At 41.6% G+C, this 14,546-nt stretch overlaps 1 protein-coding gene across 3 annotated transcripts in view; it reads left to right on the top strand.

Moving 5' to 3' along the window:
- CEMIP (cell migration inducing hyaluronidase 1) overlaps positions 1-14,546 on the top strand; it is a 116,553-nt gene that overhangs the window by 59,885 nt on the left and 42,122 nt on the right. For 2 of the 3 annotated variants that reach the window (XM_049811434.1, XM_049811432.1), the window contains exons 3-11: positions 1,622-1,774; positions 2,457-2,595; positions 3,385-3,621; positions 4,003-4,182; positions 8,220-8,290; positions 9,026-9,121; positions 9,752-9,873; positions 12,071-12,212; positions 13,027-13,218. In XM_049811434.1, coding sequence (XP_049667391.1) covers positions 1,622-1,774; positions 2,457-2,595; positions 3,385-3,621; positions 4,003-4,182; positions 8,220-8,290; positions 9,026-9,121; positions 9,752-9,873; positions 12,071-12,212; positions 13,027-13,218 — 1,332 coding nt within the window. The remainder of the gene's footprint in view (positions 1-1,621; positions 1,775-2,456; positions 2,596-3,384; positions 3,622-4,002; positions 4,183-8,219; positions 8,291-9,025; positions 9,122-9,751; positions 9,874-12,070; positions 12,213-13,026; positions 13,219-14,546) is intronic. The other variant, XM_049811433.1, reaches the window with a different exon arrangement.

Here is a 14,546-nt window from a genome sequence, read left to right as displayed (position 1 = left end):
CCTCAGTTACTGTAAATTGGACAAAATGCCTTTGACATTACTGATACAATTCCAGCTTCCAGCTGGCACAAGTGCTATCAAAATCAGGTCCGGGATGTTTATCAATATTTGACTTGCTACCTGGTAGATTATTAGCCCTCTCTGATTTGACCACTTCATGTATATGGAAAAAGTTTGCAGAGAGCCAAGGCATCTGTTGCCCACATGAAATGTCCCTTGCTTACCTTGAATAGCTGGTATTTAACGGGTCCCTGGAGAATTTAAGGCAGTGGCTGGTCCAATTCTATTGTTTTCTTAAGACATGAAACTGGTGGAGGAATCTGAGATGAAACTGAATGCAGACGGACAGATTTTGTTTCTGTTGCTGTGGAATTACAGATGTCCCTCAAGTTTCACAGTGGCAGGACACAACAGCTCTCTGTTGACTACACCAACATCAGGACATGTTTCCTTGCACGGATTCACATCATTGTCCTTTTCATTAACTAAATGCATTAATATCTGCAGGGCAAAACCCACCCGACTTTACTATACTATGTGCCAGAGACATAACCCTGTTAAAGTCAAGGTGTTTATCCCGTGTCTATTATCATTGATTTGTGGATCCTGTAGTTTTCTAATGATGTTTTTGTTTTAAGGGATAAAAATTGGAGAGCTGGTGAGAACTCCCCACCCTTTCTGATGGCAAAAGGCTCATTTTTCTAACTTTCACTGACCTCAGCTTCCTAGGATTAGAAAGTCTTCTACCCTCAGAAAATGTGCCTCACACGTGGGACTCTCACACTCGCAGTTTTGTTGATTAGAGTAAGATGTGAGACTCACATATCAACTGAGATTATATCAGGGAAATATTTTATCTTAAGTAAATACTTACAACATGAGACTCTTGGATTTGGTATGAGAGCCCTTTAGACTAACATGTCATGGTAGTCTGTCATCAAATTTGTGTGTGGAGACTGGTGATGTGTGAACCCAAAGTGCATGAATCCCTATTGCTTCTGCCTGGAAAAGCTCACAAACCCAGAATCTCCCTCTTGTGAGATTCCTGTTGCTCTCTGTTACTGGATGGACTGGAAATATCTTGGTCCTCAGTGTTTTCATGTTAGTTTGAGCACTTTCACTCTCCATCTCCAGTAAAAACACAGTATGCGAACACATTTTAATAGCTTTACGTTAAGCAAAGCTTTTCAGACCTTGCAGGTATTTTGGGGGCATTTTTAAAGGTAGTAGTTGTTTTATCCTTTCATCAACATCTTCCCTAGGCTTGTGAAAGGCTTTGTGTCTGGATGGTATGAATGAGGACGAATGTCACTGCAGGAAGGGCTCAGTTACAGCCTCTTCTTGGTAGTTTTCTGGAAACTGCATCCCCTGCAAGGCTCCTTTGCATCGGGTAGTGGGTTTTTCCATGCTTCCAGAAAACAGAAAACCATACAGCTTAAGCTGTTATTTGTTTTCTTTTGGTCGTGGCCCACACGTACTCTGCAGCACTGAGATATTGCTGTGTTCCAGGGAGTCAGCAAAGGGGGAAACTGAGAATGATACTTTAAAGATTTCCAGATATGGAGCTTTCTGTCTTGCACTGAACAAACTGTAATTGTCTTCACTCTCCATCTCCACCCAGCAGAAGCAGCTGTCGCATGTCCTGATAAGGATCCTGAGTTAGAAATCTGGAACCCAGGTCACAACGAAGAAAACCACATTGAAATCCGTAACGGCAGGAAGCTCCTTCTCTCTTCTTCTGCAACCGTCCACTCTATCCACATCACTGATGGAGGTAAAACGTGCTGGTGGCAAGGCTGGGTGAAGTGTGCTTTCCACTGTGGCTATTTAAATCACTCTGTCTCATGCTGGGAGAGCTTCCCGCTTCTTGCTGAGAATTGGGTGGCTACTGGACAAACACAGCTTTAATTCAGTACAAGGGTGGATGGTAGCTGAAATGCTACCAGTTCTTTAGCTATTATATTCAACCTATTTACTGTCCTTTCTGGAGAATTTACAAAAGCAGCTCAGTATACTCATCAGTTCTACTGTGATTTGCTTCAAAACCTTTTTTTTTTTACTAAATCATTGTCCTGGTAACATCGTACTGCACTAGTCGTGTTCTCAGGGTCTCAGAACAAGGCAGATACATATGTGCCTCTGTCTCTAAGGTCAGAGTCATAGTGTTGCTGGTGGATGCTAGCATGAGTAGCTTTTATTCATCTTCACTTTGAATTTCTCTCTCAGTTTTGAATGAGTCCTCTTCCTCACAAATCTTAATTGGATTCTTTAAGAATTGGCCTGAATAAAAACCATGTAATATCTTTAGGATTTGTATTGAGAGCTGTTTTGAGGAGGATGGGCAGAATTTTTCAAAAATTGACATGAGAGCCCAGCACTGAGTTTAGCACAATGATATCACAACCTCTGATGAGCTGCTGTGTGTTAAAGCAAATGTCATAACCTTTTCTACTTAGGAAAACTGGTCATTAAAGATGATATGCAGCCTATCATTTTGCGTACTAGACATATACTTATTGAAAATGGTGGAGAGTTACATATCGGCAGTGAGATGTGCCCTTACCAAAGCAATGTGGCTATCATCTTATATGGGCGGTACGTATGCACTGTAAAATATTATCTTAGAACTTTCTAGGATCTCTCTTTCACAACAGGGAACAAAAATGTTCCTTAAAATTACATTTTCTCAGATATACTTATCATCAGTGGTCTGTAGAAAGTTCAGTAGCTTTTTAAACAATTTAAATGGCCTGTAAGAATTGATGCAGTTTCGGTTCTGGTTTTCAAATCCTATGGGGAGATGAACACTGGGGTGTTTGAGCATGCCAGAAAATCTGTATGCACCTTGCCACCACTCAAGCTGATTTTCCAGAATAGGCTTAAAACCTGGATAGTTCTTTTATTCCGAAAATTCTCTTCCCTAAACATCCTTTCTTTCTGCATGAGAGTGGTGAGCCAAAGTAGAATACATTTATGTCTCGCAGATTGCCACAGGGTGTCTTAGAATTTCAGAGATGCCAAACCCATATTTAACAACCACTAGACCTCCTAGCACCTGGTTAGGGTCCTAACATCCTCCAGAATTCAAAACCACAAACGTGTCATTCAGTCTGGGCTTCAAGCTCCCTCTGGCCTGGATAGAATGAATATAACATGTATAATCTGCGTTCCAGATTGCTGCGGGTCTTCAGGGGTTGCTAGTATTATTTCAAATAATTTAGCTTTCTTACAGTGTGGGCAGTTGCTAATTCTAAGAGTAGTTGAAAGAAATGCATTGCAAATCATGACACTTCTCTCCTTGGGCCATAGCAGAACAAGGAGAGAGGCTCCTTGCCTGTCAGATACAAACCCAAAACTGGTTCCTTTCTTCCCTTCCTGCTGCAGAGCGGATGATGGCAGCCAGCCGAATCCCTACTTTGGGCAGAAGTATCTTGGAGTGAGTAAGGGTGGCACTCTAGAGATCCATGGAAAGAAGAAGCTGTCCTGGACTTTCTTAAACAAGACTCTTCATCCTGGTGGCATGGAAGAAGGTGGCTATTACTTTGAAAGGAGCTGGGGCCATCGGGGTGTCATTGTCCATGTCATTGACCCAAGGACGGGGGCAGTTGTCCATTCAGATCGGTGAGTGACTTTTCAACTGTCTAGATGTGAGGATCTTTGGGAACAGGTTGGGGACAGCATCTCAGTAAACTCAGAAACACCCATTTCAGCATCTTGTTCAAATGGGTGTTATTGCATGTATACACAATTTTTTCTAGATCAGTAATCTCCAAAACCAACAAATAAGTAGCGTTATTACCTTGCTATACTGTCAACTAGAGTTTAATCGATTCGTCTTAACAGAAACCCCTAATATACCATTAGACAAGTGCTTTTGCAACAGGATAATATGATCACTGTAAACAATACAAAAGGATTATTTCTTTACAGCACTTGCTTTTCAGTACATAAAGCTGCGACGCTCACTGAAGTAAATGTTTTTGGGTGTTTTTGTCACTTTAGGTTTGATACGTACAGAGCAAAAGAGGAAAGCATACGTCTTGCCCAGTATTTGGGCAGAGTTGCGAATGGCATGATCCTGTCGGTTGCAGTGAACGATGAAGGATCTAGAAACTTGGATGACTCGGCCAGGAAAGCAATGACCAAACTGGGCAGCAAGCATTTCCTCCACCTTGGGTTTAGGTATGTGCCAGTCCTGCCAGTTCTCCTAGCACAGAGGCTTTATTATGCTCCTGAAATGTCCAAATAATTCCACTCTCTCAAAGGCACAAGGTTCTTTCACATGGAAAAAGAAAAAAAAAAAAAAAAAAAAGAGGGAAACTTCTCAATGTGAAGTTTTAGCAGTTAATTAGATAGTTTAAGATGCACTCAGTGTCTATATTGGGTATTTTTATTAGCGTATTGAGGAATAGCATATGATTCACATTAAAAAAGATGTTTTTCCAAGATACCATTCCCACAAGTTACTTATTTCACTTTATTTTCAAGCCATCCCCCAGAGATTTAAGAAGCGTGTCTACACATACGCAGTGGATTGGTTGGGCTGAACATTAAGGAAGGTAGAATAATAGCCATGTAGCCCTGGATAAATACATATAGATGTACATACAGCATATTTTTCAGCTTGTCCAATACATATTCAGGGACTTGTGCAGCACAGAAATTTAGCAGGGGTGGATTTATGCTGTGGACTGTAAATACTTCTGTGGCCAATATGGTGTCTGTGTTGGCACACACACTGTTGAGAATATGTGTTATTTACCCAACTGTAGCCATTATATTTTTTGTGTTTATCTGAATTTATGTAGGCTTTTCTTTTAAGAGGCACTAAGAGGGTCACTGCAGAACATGAAAAAAAAAAAAATGCCTTGTAGGAAGAAGTGATTCAATACAGCAGTCTGTGGTAACAGACAAGTGTCAGCAGGGCACGTGCAGATGGAGTAAGATTTGGGGTGGTTGATGAAGAGGTTGTGTTAAATATTATAGGGACTCCTGTACACCAGGTAATGCATTTCAGAGAATCAACCAGGGCTGCAGAAATAGTCTCCAAAACACAGCCTATCTCCATCAATGCAATGCTTGCTCTCAAATACCCAGAACCCATATTAAAGCCCAGTAGCCTTCTGGGTTTCTTTTCAAAGACTGAAATTAGGGAAACAGAAAAAGATTTTTTACATTATACTTTTCTTTCCAATTGTGCAACAGGAAGAAATTGATGGGTTTTGCATATGTTTATAAAAGTAAATTGCACTTGATGTTCTTAGGCTGCTGTGGTGTTTTAATGCTAGTTTCTCACTTCTTTGCTTTAAATGCTTATAATGGAAATACCATAGAAATTCATCCATGGAAGTGTGACTTTCAACATTGCTATTGTTTGCAGTCAAAAAGCTAATCCTTGCCACGATGTTACCTGAAACACCACAATATTTCCTTATATAAATAATAGGGACATTGTGAGTACCCTAATGTAGTAGTTGGTAACTGTTGTCTCCCACCGGCATACTGGTATGTGGAAAAATACCTGCACCTTGGTGCATTATTTAAAAGACTGTATTTTCAGGAGTGTTCTCAGTGTTTAAGTTCATCAGCTTTCAAAAAAAACCATTGTCTGGATGGCAGCTGGGACCAGATTTACAAAGGCAGTTACATGGCAGAGTGGAAGACAGGCAGCTTTGTCAGATGTATCCAAGCTTTTCTCCTTAGGCAAATTGAACTTTCACTTTAGTGTAACAAGATTTAGACATACCAGTTTACGTTTCAGACACATCTATAACTATGAATAAGGATGTATACACCTGACAGGTGCTTTTTGGAATTTTTTGGAAGATCTTAAAAAAAAATGTTCAGGATGAGAAAATTGCACACACACATAAATACGTCAACCTGTATGGCAAAGGAAGGCTCTGACAGAGGAGAGCGGATGGATTTTTCTTTCTAACATGCCCGTGTACGTGCTGTCACCACTCACTGCCCGGCACCCAGAATTTGCTGGCTGGTCCTGCTGAATCCTTGTTGTCAGGTCTTCTCAACTCCCTGCCGATGGCTGGGGCTGACCGTGGGCATCACTGGGACAATAGCAGTGTAAGCCCCAGGCTTAGGAAATTTCTATTTCACAGTTTGTGATGTGGCACTTGAGCCAGGCTGTTAAGCTATAGACCGGGTTGTTTTCCGACCGGGGTGGTGGCAGGGTTTATATGGACAAACTCCTGTCTCTCTCCAGTTGCTCCATGTTCAACCAGATCTTAAAGTTGTGCAACTCCCCCTTGCTGTAGCAGAGCCGATGAGCAATGCTGATTTATCCAAAAATGTTTCTGTGCTCCTGGCATCTCTTCCAGTTGCCTATTTGCTGAGTCCAGCACATTAGGAATGAAAGGAAAATCTTGCATTCCTCCTCTATTGTTGCCCTTTTGAAAAGTGAGTTTACTCTTTAAGTGTGAGCTTTTTTTTCCTTCTACTAATAAATTGAAAGAAAGCCTTTCTGCACTTGATGACATAGTTGTTCTGTTTTGAATCCCACCCATACGTCACTGGTTTGGCTCTGGACTTACTGGTCCCTTCATTTCATATAGCCCAAACAGATTGCATGTGTCCTTATGTGTCAGGGTCGAATGACTTTAAAACTATTCTTAGTGATAAAAAACCTGGGAGAAACAAGTATTTTAACATATGAAATGGGGCAAAACCTTGAGCTGCAGAACTAGATAGCTTCTTATTCTTTAGATTATTTTTGAGATTATTTCTGGGCCATCATCTTTTTTGTCATTTGTTTTGAATTTGGTGACCAAAAAAAAAAAAAAAAAAAGAAAATTATCTATTTTGCCTGCTGAGTGATAAAGTATCCTTCCTGCCCCCCTCCCCTTTCTCTCCCTGGATGGAGATCACAGCCCGGCAGTGCCTTTGGCAATTGGCACACAGGCCACTTTTCCAGCAGGAGCATCTGGCGTGCTGGCAGGCTCCCGAGGCAGTTGTGCTGGCAGCTTCTGCTGAGCCTGTCCTGTGCCGGGGCTGAGGACACGCCGCTGGGACTGCCTCCCCTCGAGGACCCGTGCCCGGTGCGTGCGTGGGCCCTCGGCACGGCGTGGGGTGCACCAGTGCTCACCCAGAATCTGCCCCTGCTGCCCCCAAAGTGCGGGGCTGTGAATCCCAGCAAAGCCCAGCTCACGCCAGTGGTGATTTGTGCATGTTTTAGTGGCTATCTGTCAATGTTTGTGTATGTTTTCTTCTGAAGTCCCAGAGCGGTTTACGACTTCGCTTATACCAGCAGATGGTAAATGTAAGGTGACCTGCAGGACTCAAGGGTGAATCTTGACGCAGTTGAAATCACTGGGCATTTATACCTGTAAAGACATGATTTAATCTATGGGACTACTAAATCCAGGGTAGTGGTGACAGCCTCCCTACCATCCTGAAAGAATATTTTTTATTCTGTTAGTCATTAAGAGCAGATATGCCTGAACTTCTTCTATTTGGAAGAGAAAACTCCCTCCTGACCCCTACTAATTGGGTTCACCTCCAAGGTTGGGAGGCACTTTAGTCTCTGTCTCCGTTGCTTACTCATCCATGTGCTCGTTCTCCAGTGCTGCTGATAGCTATTGAACCTACTCGACCAATAACCACCAGGCGGTAATGAACTTACTTCTGACATGGGATCAGATTTGAACAGACAGTTCAGACTCATAAACCTTGTTCAATGTTCAAAATAAGGAAACTAGATACGCAGAGACTATCTAGCTACTTTTTCTCGTCCTTTGCCAGCCAGTCTGTCTGTTAGAGATTTTCATGGGTCATTCCAAAGACAATTGTGATATACAAGGTTTCAGTATGAGCTATATTTATTTAAGCAGAAGTGGTTTCTTTTCATATTTTTTAGTGTACTCAAGCACACGCACACGCTCACAAAAGATTTTCAGGCTCCCCAAGGAGTTGCCAGTGTCCCTTGGGTCTGTCACACACAAGACTCTTTAAACACTCATTTAAGAGCAACACACTTGTTATAGGAGTGTATTAAGCAGGGATTTGTCCTCAAACTTCCTTCTCTTTTGATGTATTTACTGAAGAAATAGAGAGTGTTAAGATACTTTTAATTTTAACTAAGCTCCTGTCACACTAATCGGACTGTTTTGAATGTTGTGCCCCTAAGAAAAGCAAGCACATCGGGCTATAAAAAATATGCATCTCATACATGACATAACTTAACCATTTCTCATTTCATTTTCCAGGCACCCATGGAGTTTTATTACCATTAAAGGAAATCCCTCCTCTTCTGTTGAAGACCACATTGAATATCAAGGTAATTCATATACAAAATGCTGGCTTGACATTATCTCTGGGAGTTATTGGAGTTATGGCTGAGATTAATTTGGTCAACGGTGTTTTCACTTGACACCGCATTACATCGAAGCTGTGAGCAGTTGATGGTTAGACATACTTAATTGAATGCTGTCTGTATATATTGCTTCTTTCCATTAATGCAGCTGAAGCAGCTGAGTGGGGTATAACCTAGGTTATCCAAACCCTGAGATAAAAGGTGAGATCCTGCACCAGTGTAAATCTGTAACTCCGTTGAGCTCAGACACTGCCTCTCTTAGACACAAAGCTGTGGAACAAACCCAGTTCACACCAGCTGAAAATTTAATCAGTGTATCCTGTACTGGTAGCCTCAAAAACTCTTGTGAAACCATTTTCTTGCAAGCTGAAGACTTTTGAGTCTGTGTCTTTTCCTGACATTTTCAAGAGCAGCTAACAACATGGCTTGCTGCAACATCAGATAAAAATAGCAGTACATTACAAATCATTGGGCTTTTAATTGTCTCTTGATTTTTGAAGATTTTTCCTCCTGATTGTCCAAGCAGTTATAAAAGTATCTGAAGCCTCATTCCAAGATCACTAAATTTTTCGGGAAGCGTGCAGGGCTAATTCTGGATAATATAGCCAAAATATGCAAACACACGTGGACCATTACCTTTTCAGTTCTGACTTTTATCAATTGCATTCAGTGATTTTACCAATGTTTGCTTTTTTACAGGTCACAAAGGGTCAGCTGTGGCCAAAGTATTCAAACTATTCAAAGCTGAGAACGGAGAACATTTTAATGTCTCTTCGACTAGCGAGTGGGTTCAAGGTAAGAGGTCTCTGTGCCATTTAACTCAGTGGTAGACAGTTGGCAAATAGGGTGAATAATCCTTTTTATTGCAATACTTTTCCATTTGGGAAGAGTGGACTTGCTAGCTGCTGTTTACATCACCGCTAACCCAAGTAAAGAACACGCACAGATTCTTTCCCCAGTTGCCTCCAGGACTCTCTGAATAACTGGGATCCTTTTTCCTTTACTGCACTGGGTATGAAATTCCATCTCTTATGATCTGAGAGATCACACACAACCTCTTACTTCTTTTGACTGCATAGTCATCATGTCCGTGTTTCAGACAACATACAGTAACTGGTCGTAACTTGACCTGAAGATCAGAAAAGGCAGCTAGGGAGGACACAGATCCAAAATCCATACCTATTAATAATGCTCATACTGCATACTCCAGTTATGTAGCTTTTAATAACTCCGCTCTCCCTTGGCTGGTTACACTTCACAGCATCATTCAAAGCAGCTGACAGACTGGCAGGAAGAGGCAGGAATCAGATCATCAGTGGAGAAACTTGTGAATGATATCTGAGATCGTATTATGCTTCATGCATTTTTGCTGCATTCATTAAGCTTGACTTTCAAATGAAATTTCTTGTTTGCACTTGTCTCCAGATGTCGAATGGACAGAGTGGTTTGAGAAGCCTGATAAAGCGAGATCTAAGGACATGGAGAAGCTTTCTGACTTCAAAGCTGCTCATCCTGATAAAATCTGCAGGCAACCCTTTGACATCCAGGTAGGCTAGCTTACCACACACTTTAGAGGGGCAAGTCCTCTTTGGACTGACACTGCACCCCAAAATAATTGTGCTTGTCAGTAATTTTTGTTTCTAAATAAAGGACACTGATTATTCTACTGCTCTAACACATAATGAAGAAAATCTGATACCCAGTCTTGTATCATTCTGAGACAAAAGTTTATAGAATTGAGCTCCTTTCAGTAAATTCTGGCTTCTGGCATGAAAAGGAGTACAGGTGGGGTCATGGACAGCACAGAAGCTATCATGGTTCCCTGCTGGAAGATTAAAAGGAAAAAGCACATGAAAATGTCAAAGTTTTTAAATGGTCATGGAATGGACCCTACCTAAAAAATTAATCACAAAATGTAATGAGATGGTAAAGCTACCAGCTGTAGTAGGTTGCCAAAAATACCGGTGAGCTTCCAGCCATTTCTTGGTGTCAATTGCTTTTCCTCTGTGGAAAGAAATTTGAATTCTGTTTGGGGCTAAACATTATAATCATGCCATCAGGCCAGCATGCTGAGGAGAAATCATATACCTTTTCTGAGACTGCAAAAGCCTCTCTAAGGACAAAATAAAAAAGACAAAATCCAAGATTTTTTTTGCATATGTTCACCATATACTTTATATGTCTACCTGGTAAAACAAGTATAGCAGAAGCATTGCCTAGCAAAAGACAATAAAATACTTCATATTTGTGGGAGGCAAACCTAAGGTTCCTGCATACTCTAAACCAGTGGAGCTGTCCTTATTCACAAGAATGCCGCTATTGAAGTAAATGGGAATGCTGACAGTATGAGTGAAAGTTTCCAGGGCTAGATGTTATAAAGAATCTCCTCTTGAACAGAAAGGAAAAAACTGCCCTATAATTTTCTGCCGGGTCTTAGCAAATCCACATTAATTTCTGCTTCCATATATGTATATTAGAAGTGACAACTCAGTTCAAAACAGGGGTCAGATGTTTGTTACGATACAGCCCCTTCTAGCATGCATATTAAAAGAGAAACAAGAAAAATATTATTCTGTTCAAGAAACGAACCTTTTTTTCTCTTCTGTTAAATGACAGTTACTTTTTTTCCATGTATATTAAAAGCGAGACAACATTTTTCAGTTTATCCTGCAGATCTTATGGCAAATCCTCAGGTAGTGTAATCTGGTGTTGCTCATTGCTTTCATAAAGTCACACTGATTTATAGCAGCTGGTCTGCTCTGGCTATGCTACATACAAGAAAATTGAAGATATGATGATAATAACAGAAGCGCAGCACAGCCAGAGGCACATTCCTTCAGCTGACAGTGCTAATCCTATACATGGCAGTGGGGTATATGCATTAATAAGGAAGGTCTGCATAAGTGCGAGAATCGGGATCAGGCCCTTCATTGAAAGATGGCTTGTCTCCTGGTGCCTTGTTAAAATGCACGTGATATTTGGATTGCCCAATGCAAGGCATCACATTTTTGTGAAAGAGTCAAGAGAATCGCAAGCTACAGAGCCAGACTGTGAAATTTAACATGACCCCGAGGGTTGACATTGCCCCAGCAGGAGCACAGGGAAGCTACATATTGCACTGCTTCTTGGCATGATACAGCCTTTTTTCTCAAGGCAGCTGTACAGGCTGGTACTTGTATGTGAGAAAAGGCCATCTCTTCTTGTTCCTTTTAGAGTGATGGGTATTGCAGCAACTTTGTTTTTGTCTTAGAGAGACTGATCCATGCAAAGAAGAAATAAGACCCCTACCTCTTTCTTCTGCAAGGTTCAGACATAGCCTAGCCACAAGCAATGAAATGAGTGCAGTGAGGAGGCTTGAAACCATGAGTTCATTTGGGTGCAAGCATCTGTGTTCAGTCTTTTCATCTGCCCTCAAACCAATGGCAAGAGAAAATCTAGGGCACTGAGGCAGATGTTAGTGAAGCTCAAAATACTCGTCCCAAAAAAAGCACATGGTCTTAATATAGATACGGGAGAAAGGCATGCACCTAGCAATAATCTATGCAGCTTCGGATAAAATAGCTGTGTTTGAGCACCAGCTGGAGTGCCGGCTGCATAGCATATATAACAATCACAATGTTTTGTTATACAACTGTTGTGCACGACCCAAAACGAAGCAAAAGCCTCTTCTGATGGCATCTACGTTTTGGTGAAATCCCTTCACCTCAAGGTATTACCTGTTTTATATTTCCATTCTCATGCCAGGCAATGACGCTTGATGGAGCTAATTTAACAACTGAGGTTTTCTACAAGAGCGGCCACGATTACAGGTTTCTGTGCCATGGCAAGGACCAGACGGGTGAGGGCTGCCAGAACTACAGAGTACGGTTCCTGTGTGGCAGATCTGGTATGTGCCCCATGTTTGAAAGCCAGACCAGGGAAAAGCAGAAATACTGTCTTCTGATGACTGGCTCTTGTTTGGTATAAGAACAACTTGAGTAATTTCCCAAGCTAAAACTTAGGCTGGGCTATTGACATGAACGCAGATAAAACGGCTGAAGATTTATCTCGGGAAAAATTCCTGAGCGCTAACAGAGGCAACAGGGTGTTGTCTCAAAGGCCCAGCAAGGCTGTGGCAAATACTTGGCAAGTCCCTTCCTGTAAATATCTTGTCTTTTGCTAAAGCATTTTGGGATGAGGTAGGATTAGTCAGACTGTGCGAAGACAACAGGTTTTGAAAGCAATACTTTATTTTGTAGTTATTAATTCCAACACTGCTGTCCCTAACCTGGGCATTAGACAGGTCATTAGGATTCTTCAGTGCTCAGCTGGTGGAAAAAGAAAGGTGGAAGACTGTTGTTTTGCTGGAAAAAACAGTCATGTTAAAGACCACTTGACTGCTGTAAATAACAGAGGCCAGTGCCCACAAGTGCTGCTGCTAAGTGGGTGTGGTGAAAATGAGCCACTAAGATCTACATTTAAATTTAGTCCTGGGGTTAGTGGAAAAACCACCTGCCTGCGACTGAAGGAAAACACTTTCTTGTTTGCTCCCTTTCCAAGCCAAAGCCAGTAAAAAAACATGTTTGGAAGAGTTAACTATTTTTTGTTGCATGAGGAAATCATCATTTTTGTGGAGTTCCAGGCAAGAAAAAAAAAAAAAAGAGCCAGCATTTTCTGATAAGATTAACTGAATTCTCCACCCTTCCATTCCGGCTTTTCAGTGAAACCAAAGCTTACGGTAACCATTGACACCAATGTGAACAGCACGGTCCTGAATCTGGTGGATGACGTAAGCTCATGGAAACCTGGAGACAGGCTGGTGGTTGCAAGCACTGACTACTCCATGTACCAGGCAGAGGAGTTCCAAGTACTGCCGTGCAGAGCCTGCAGACCCACCCAGGTCAAGGTAGCAGGTAAGGTGCTTCATCTTGTCGTGTTGGTGTTGCAGGTCACCAATTCTGTCATTTGCGCTAAGGTGACTCCATTAAGAATTGCAAAGAGTTGAAAGACACTTGAATTTGACAGCTAGTTTTTAGACGCTTTTGGAAAACATACACATTTTCTGCTTGAAAGCCATCTAGCTTGGTTCTGGTTCCTTTCTGCCTGCCCTTTTCATAGCTGACTCCATTTTTTGTCCCCAAGCACTCTAGTGAATGGATGTATCTATTTAAGAGAGACAAATACAGGTCATGTATTCGAAATGTTCAGTTTTAGGTAACTGCATTTGGAAATGTATCCCTTCCTAGAAAGCAGATGAGCACAGCTGATCTGAAGAGTGAGCTAGGGCAGGAGCAGACCATGAGAGCCTGTAAGGCTATGAAGTAATGTGCAGCTGGCTATTTTCCTAAGAAAGTTATATTTAACACAACTGTAATCTTACATTTTAGAAATACTGTTTTGTACTACTGAAGCTACTGTTTCTCATTTTCTGTGTCTCTAGACGGCATTGCTTAGAAGTGATGTATTAACCAAACATTTCTGGGGTCACGTGTCCAGCAAGTTGTCCTGAGCCACAACCCTGGGGGAGACGGAGTCGGTAGGGTGCTGCCTGAGTTCCTCTGAGCAGGAGGAGCAGGAATCTGTGCAGAGCCACAGCATTTGTCTCTTGACGATGACTAGCTCAACTCCAGAACAAATTGCTTTTGATGAAAAGATATGGTAGTCCAATGATTTTAAAGTGGCCTTCCGATACTAAGTCCAATTAAGTAGCATAACCATGATGAAGCACGGACTATCACCAATATGAGCATCCAGCACGGGAGATTTGCATCTCCACTTGAGTCTGTGAAGTGGTCTTTCCCTTCCAGAACTATGTTTTGGCACACTGATAAGCAGAGCATGGAAATACCACGTGAACAGCCTCTTCTGTGAATAGATGAGGAATTTTTAACTTCTGTAATTTACAAAAGCAGAAGTTATTTTACAATATAAAAGTATGTAATAGCTGAGGCTGTATTTCAAAGACAGCATCCGCCTGGTGGTAAATCACCCATGTTACCTTATCTTTTCCTTACACACTGGCAATTGCTCTAGGCAGAGCTTTTGTCTGTATTTACAGTAAGATCTTTCTGAGAAATCGTTAGGGTAGTTGGAACATCCAATTCACCAGGGAGTTTTCTCAGTTCTGTGAAATGAACTACTTCACCACTATCTCTGATGCAACATCTTCTGGAAGGTACGAATATACTTCCTTTGGCAACTGCCTCTCCACAGAGCTCTAGCCATTCATTGTTGGATGGCC

Source organism: Accipiter gentilis, chromosome 10 (genome assembly GCF_929443795.1).
Source record: "Accipiter gentilis chromosome 10, bAccGen1.1, whole genome shotgun sequence".
Taxonomy (NCBI): domain Eukaryota; kingdom Metazoa; phylum Chordata; class Aves; order Accipitriformes; family Accipitridae; genus Astur; species Astur gentilis.
The sequence above is the reverse complement of the archived record's forward strand: the minus strand, read 5'-3'. Positions and strand labels throughout refer to the sequence as shown.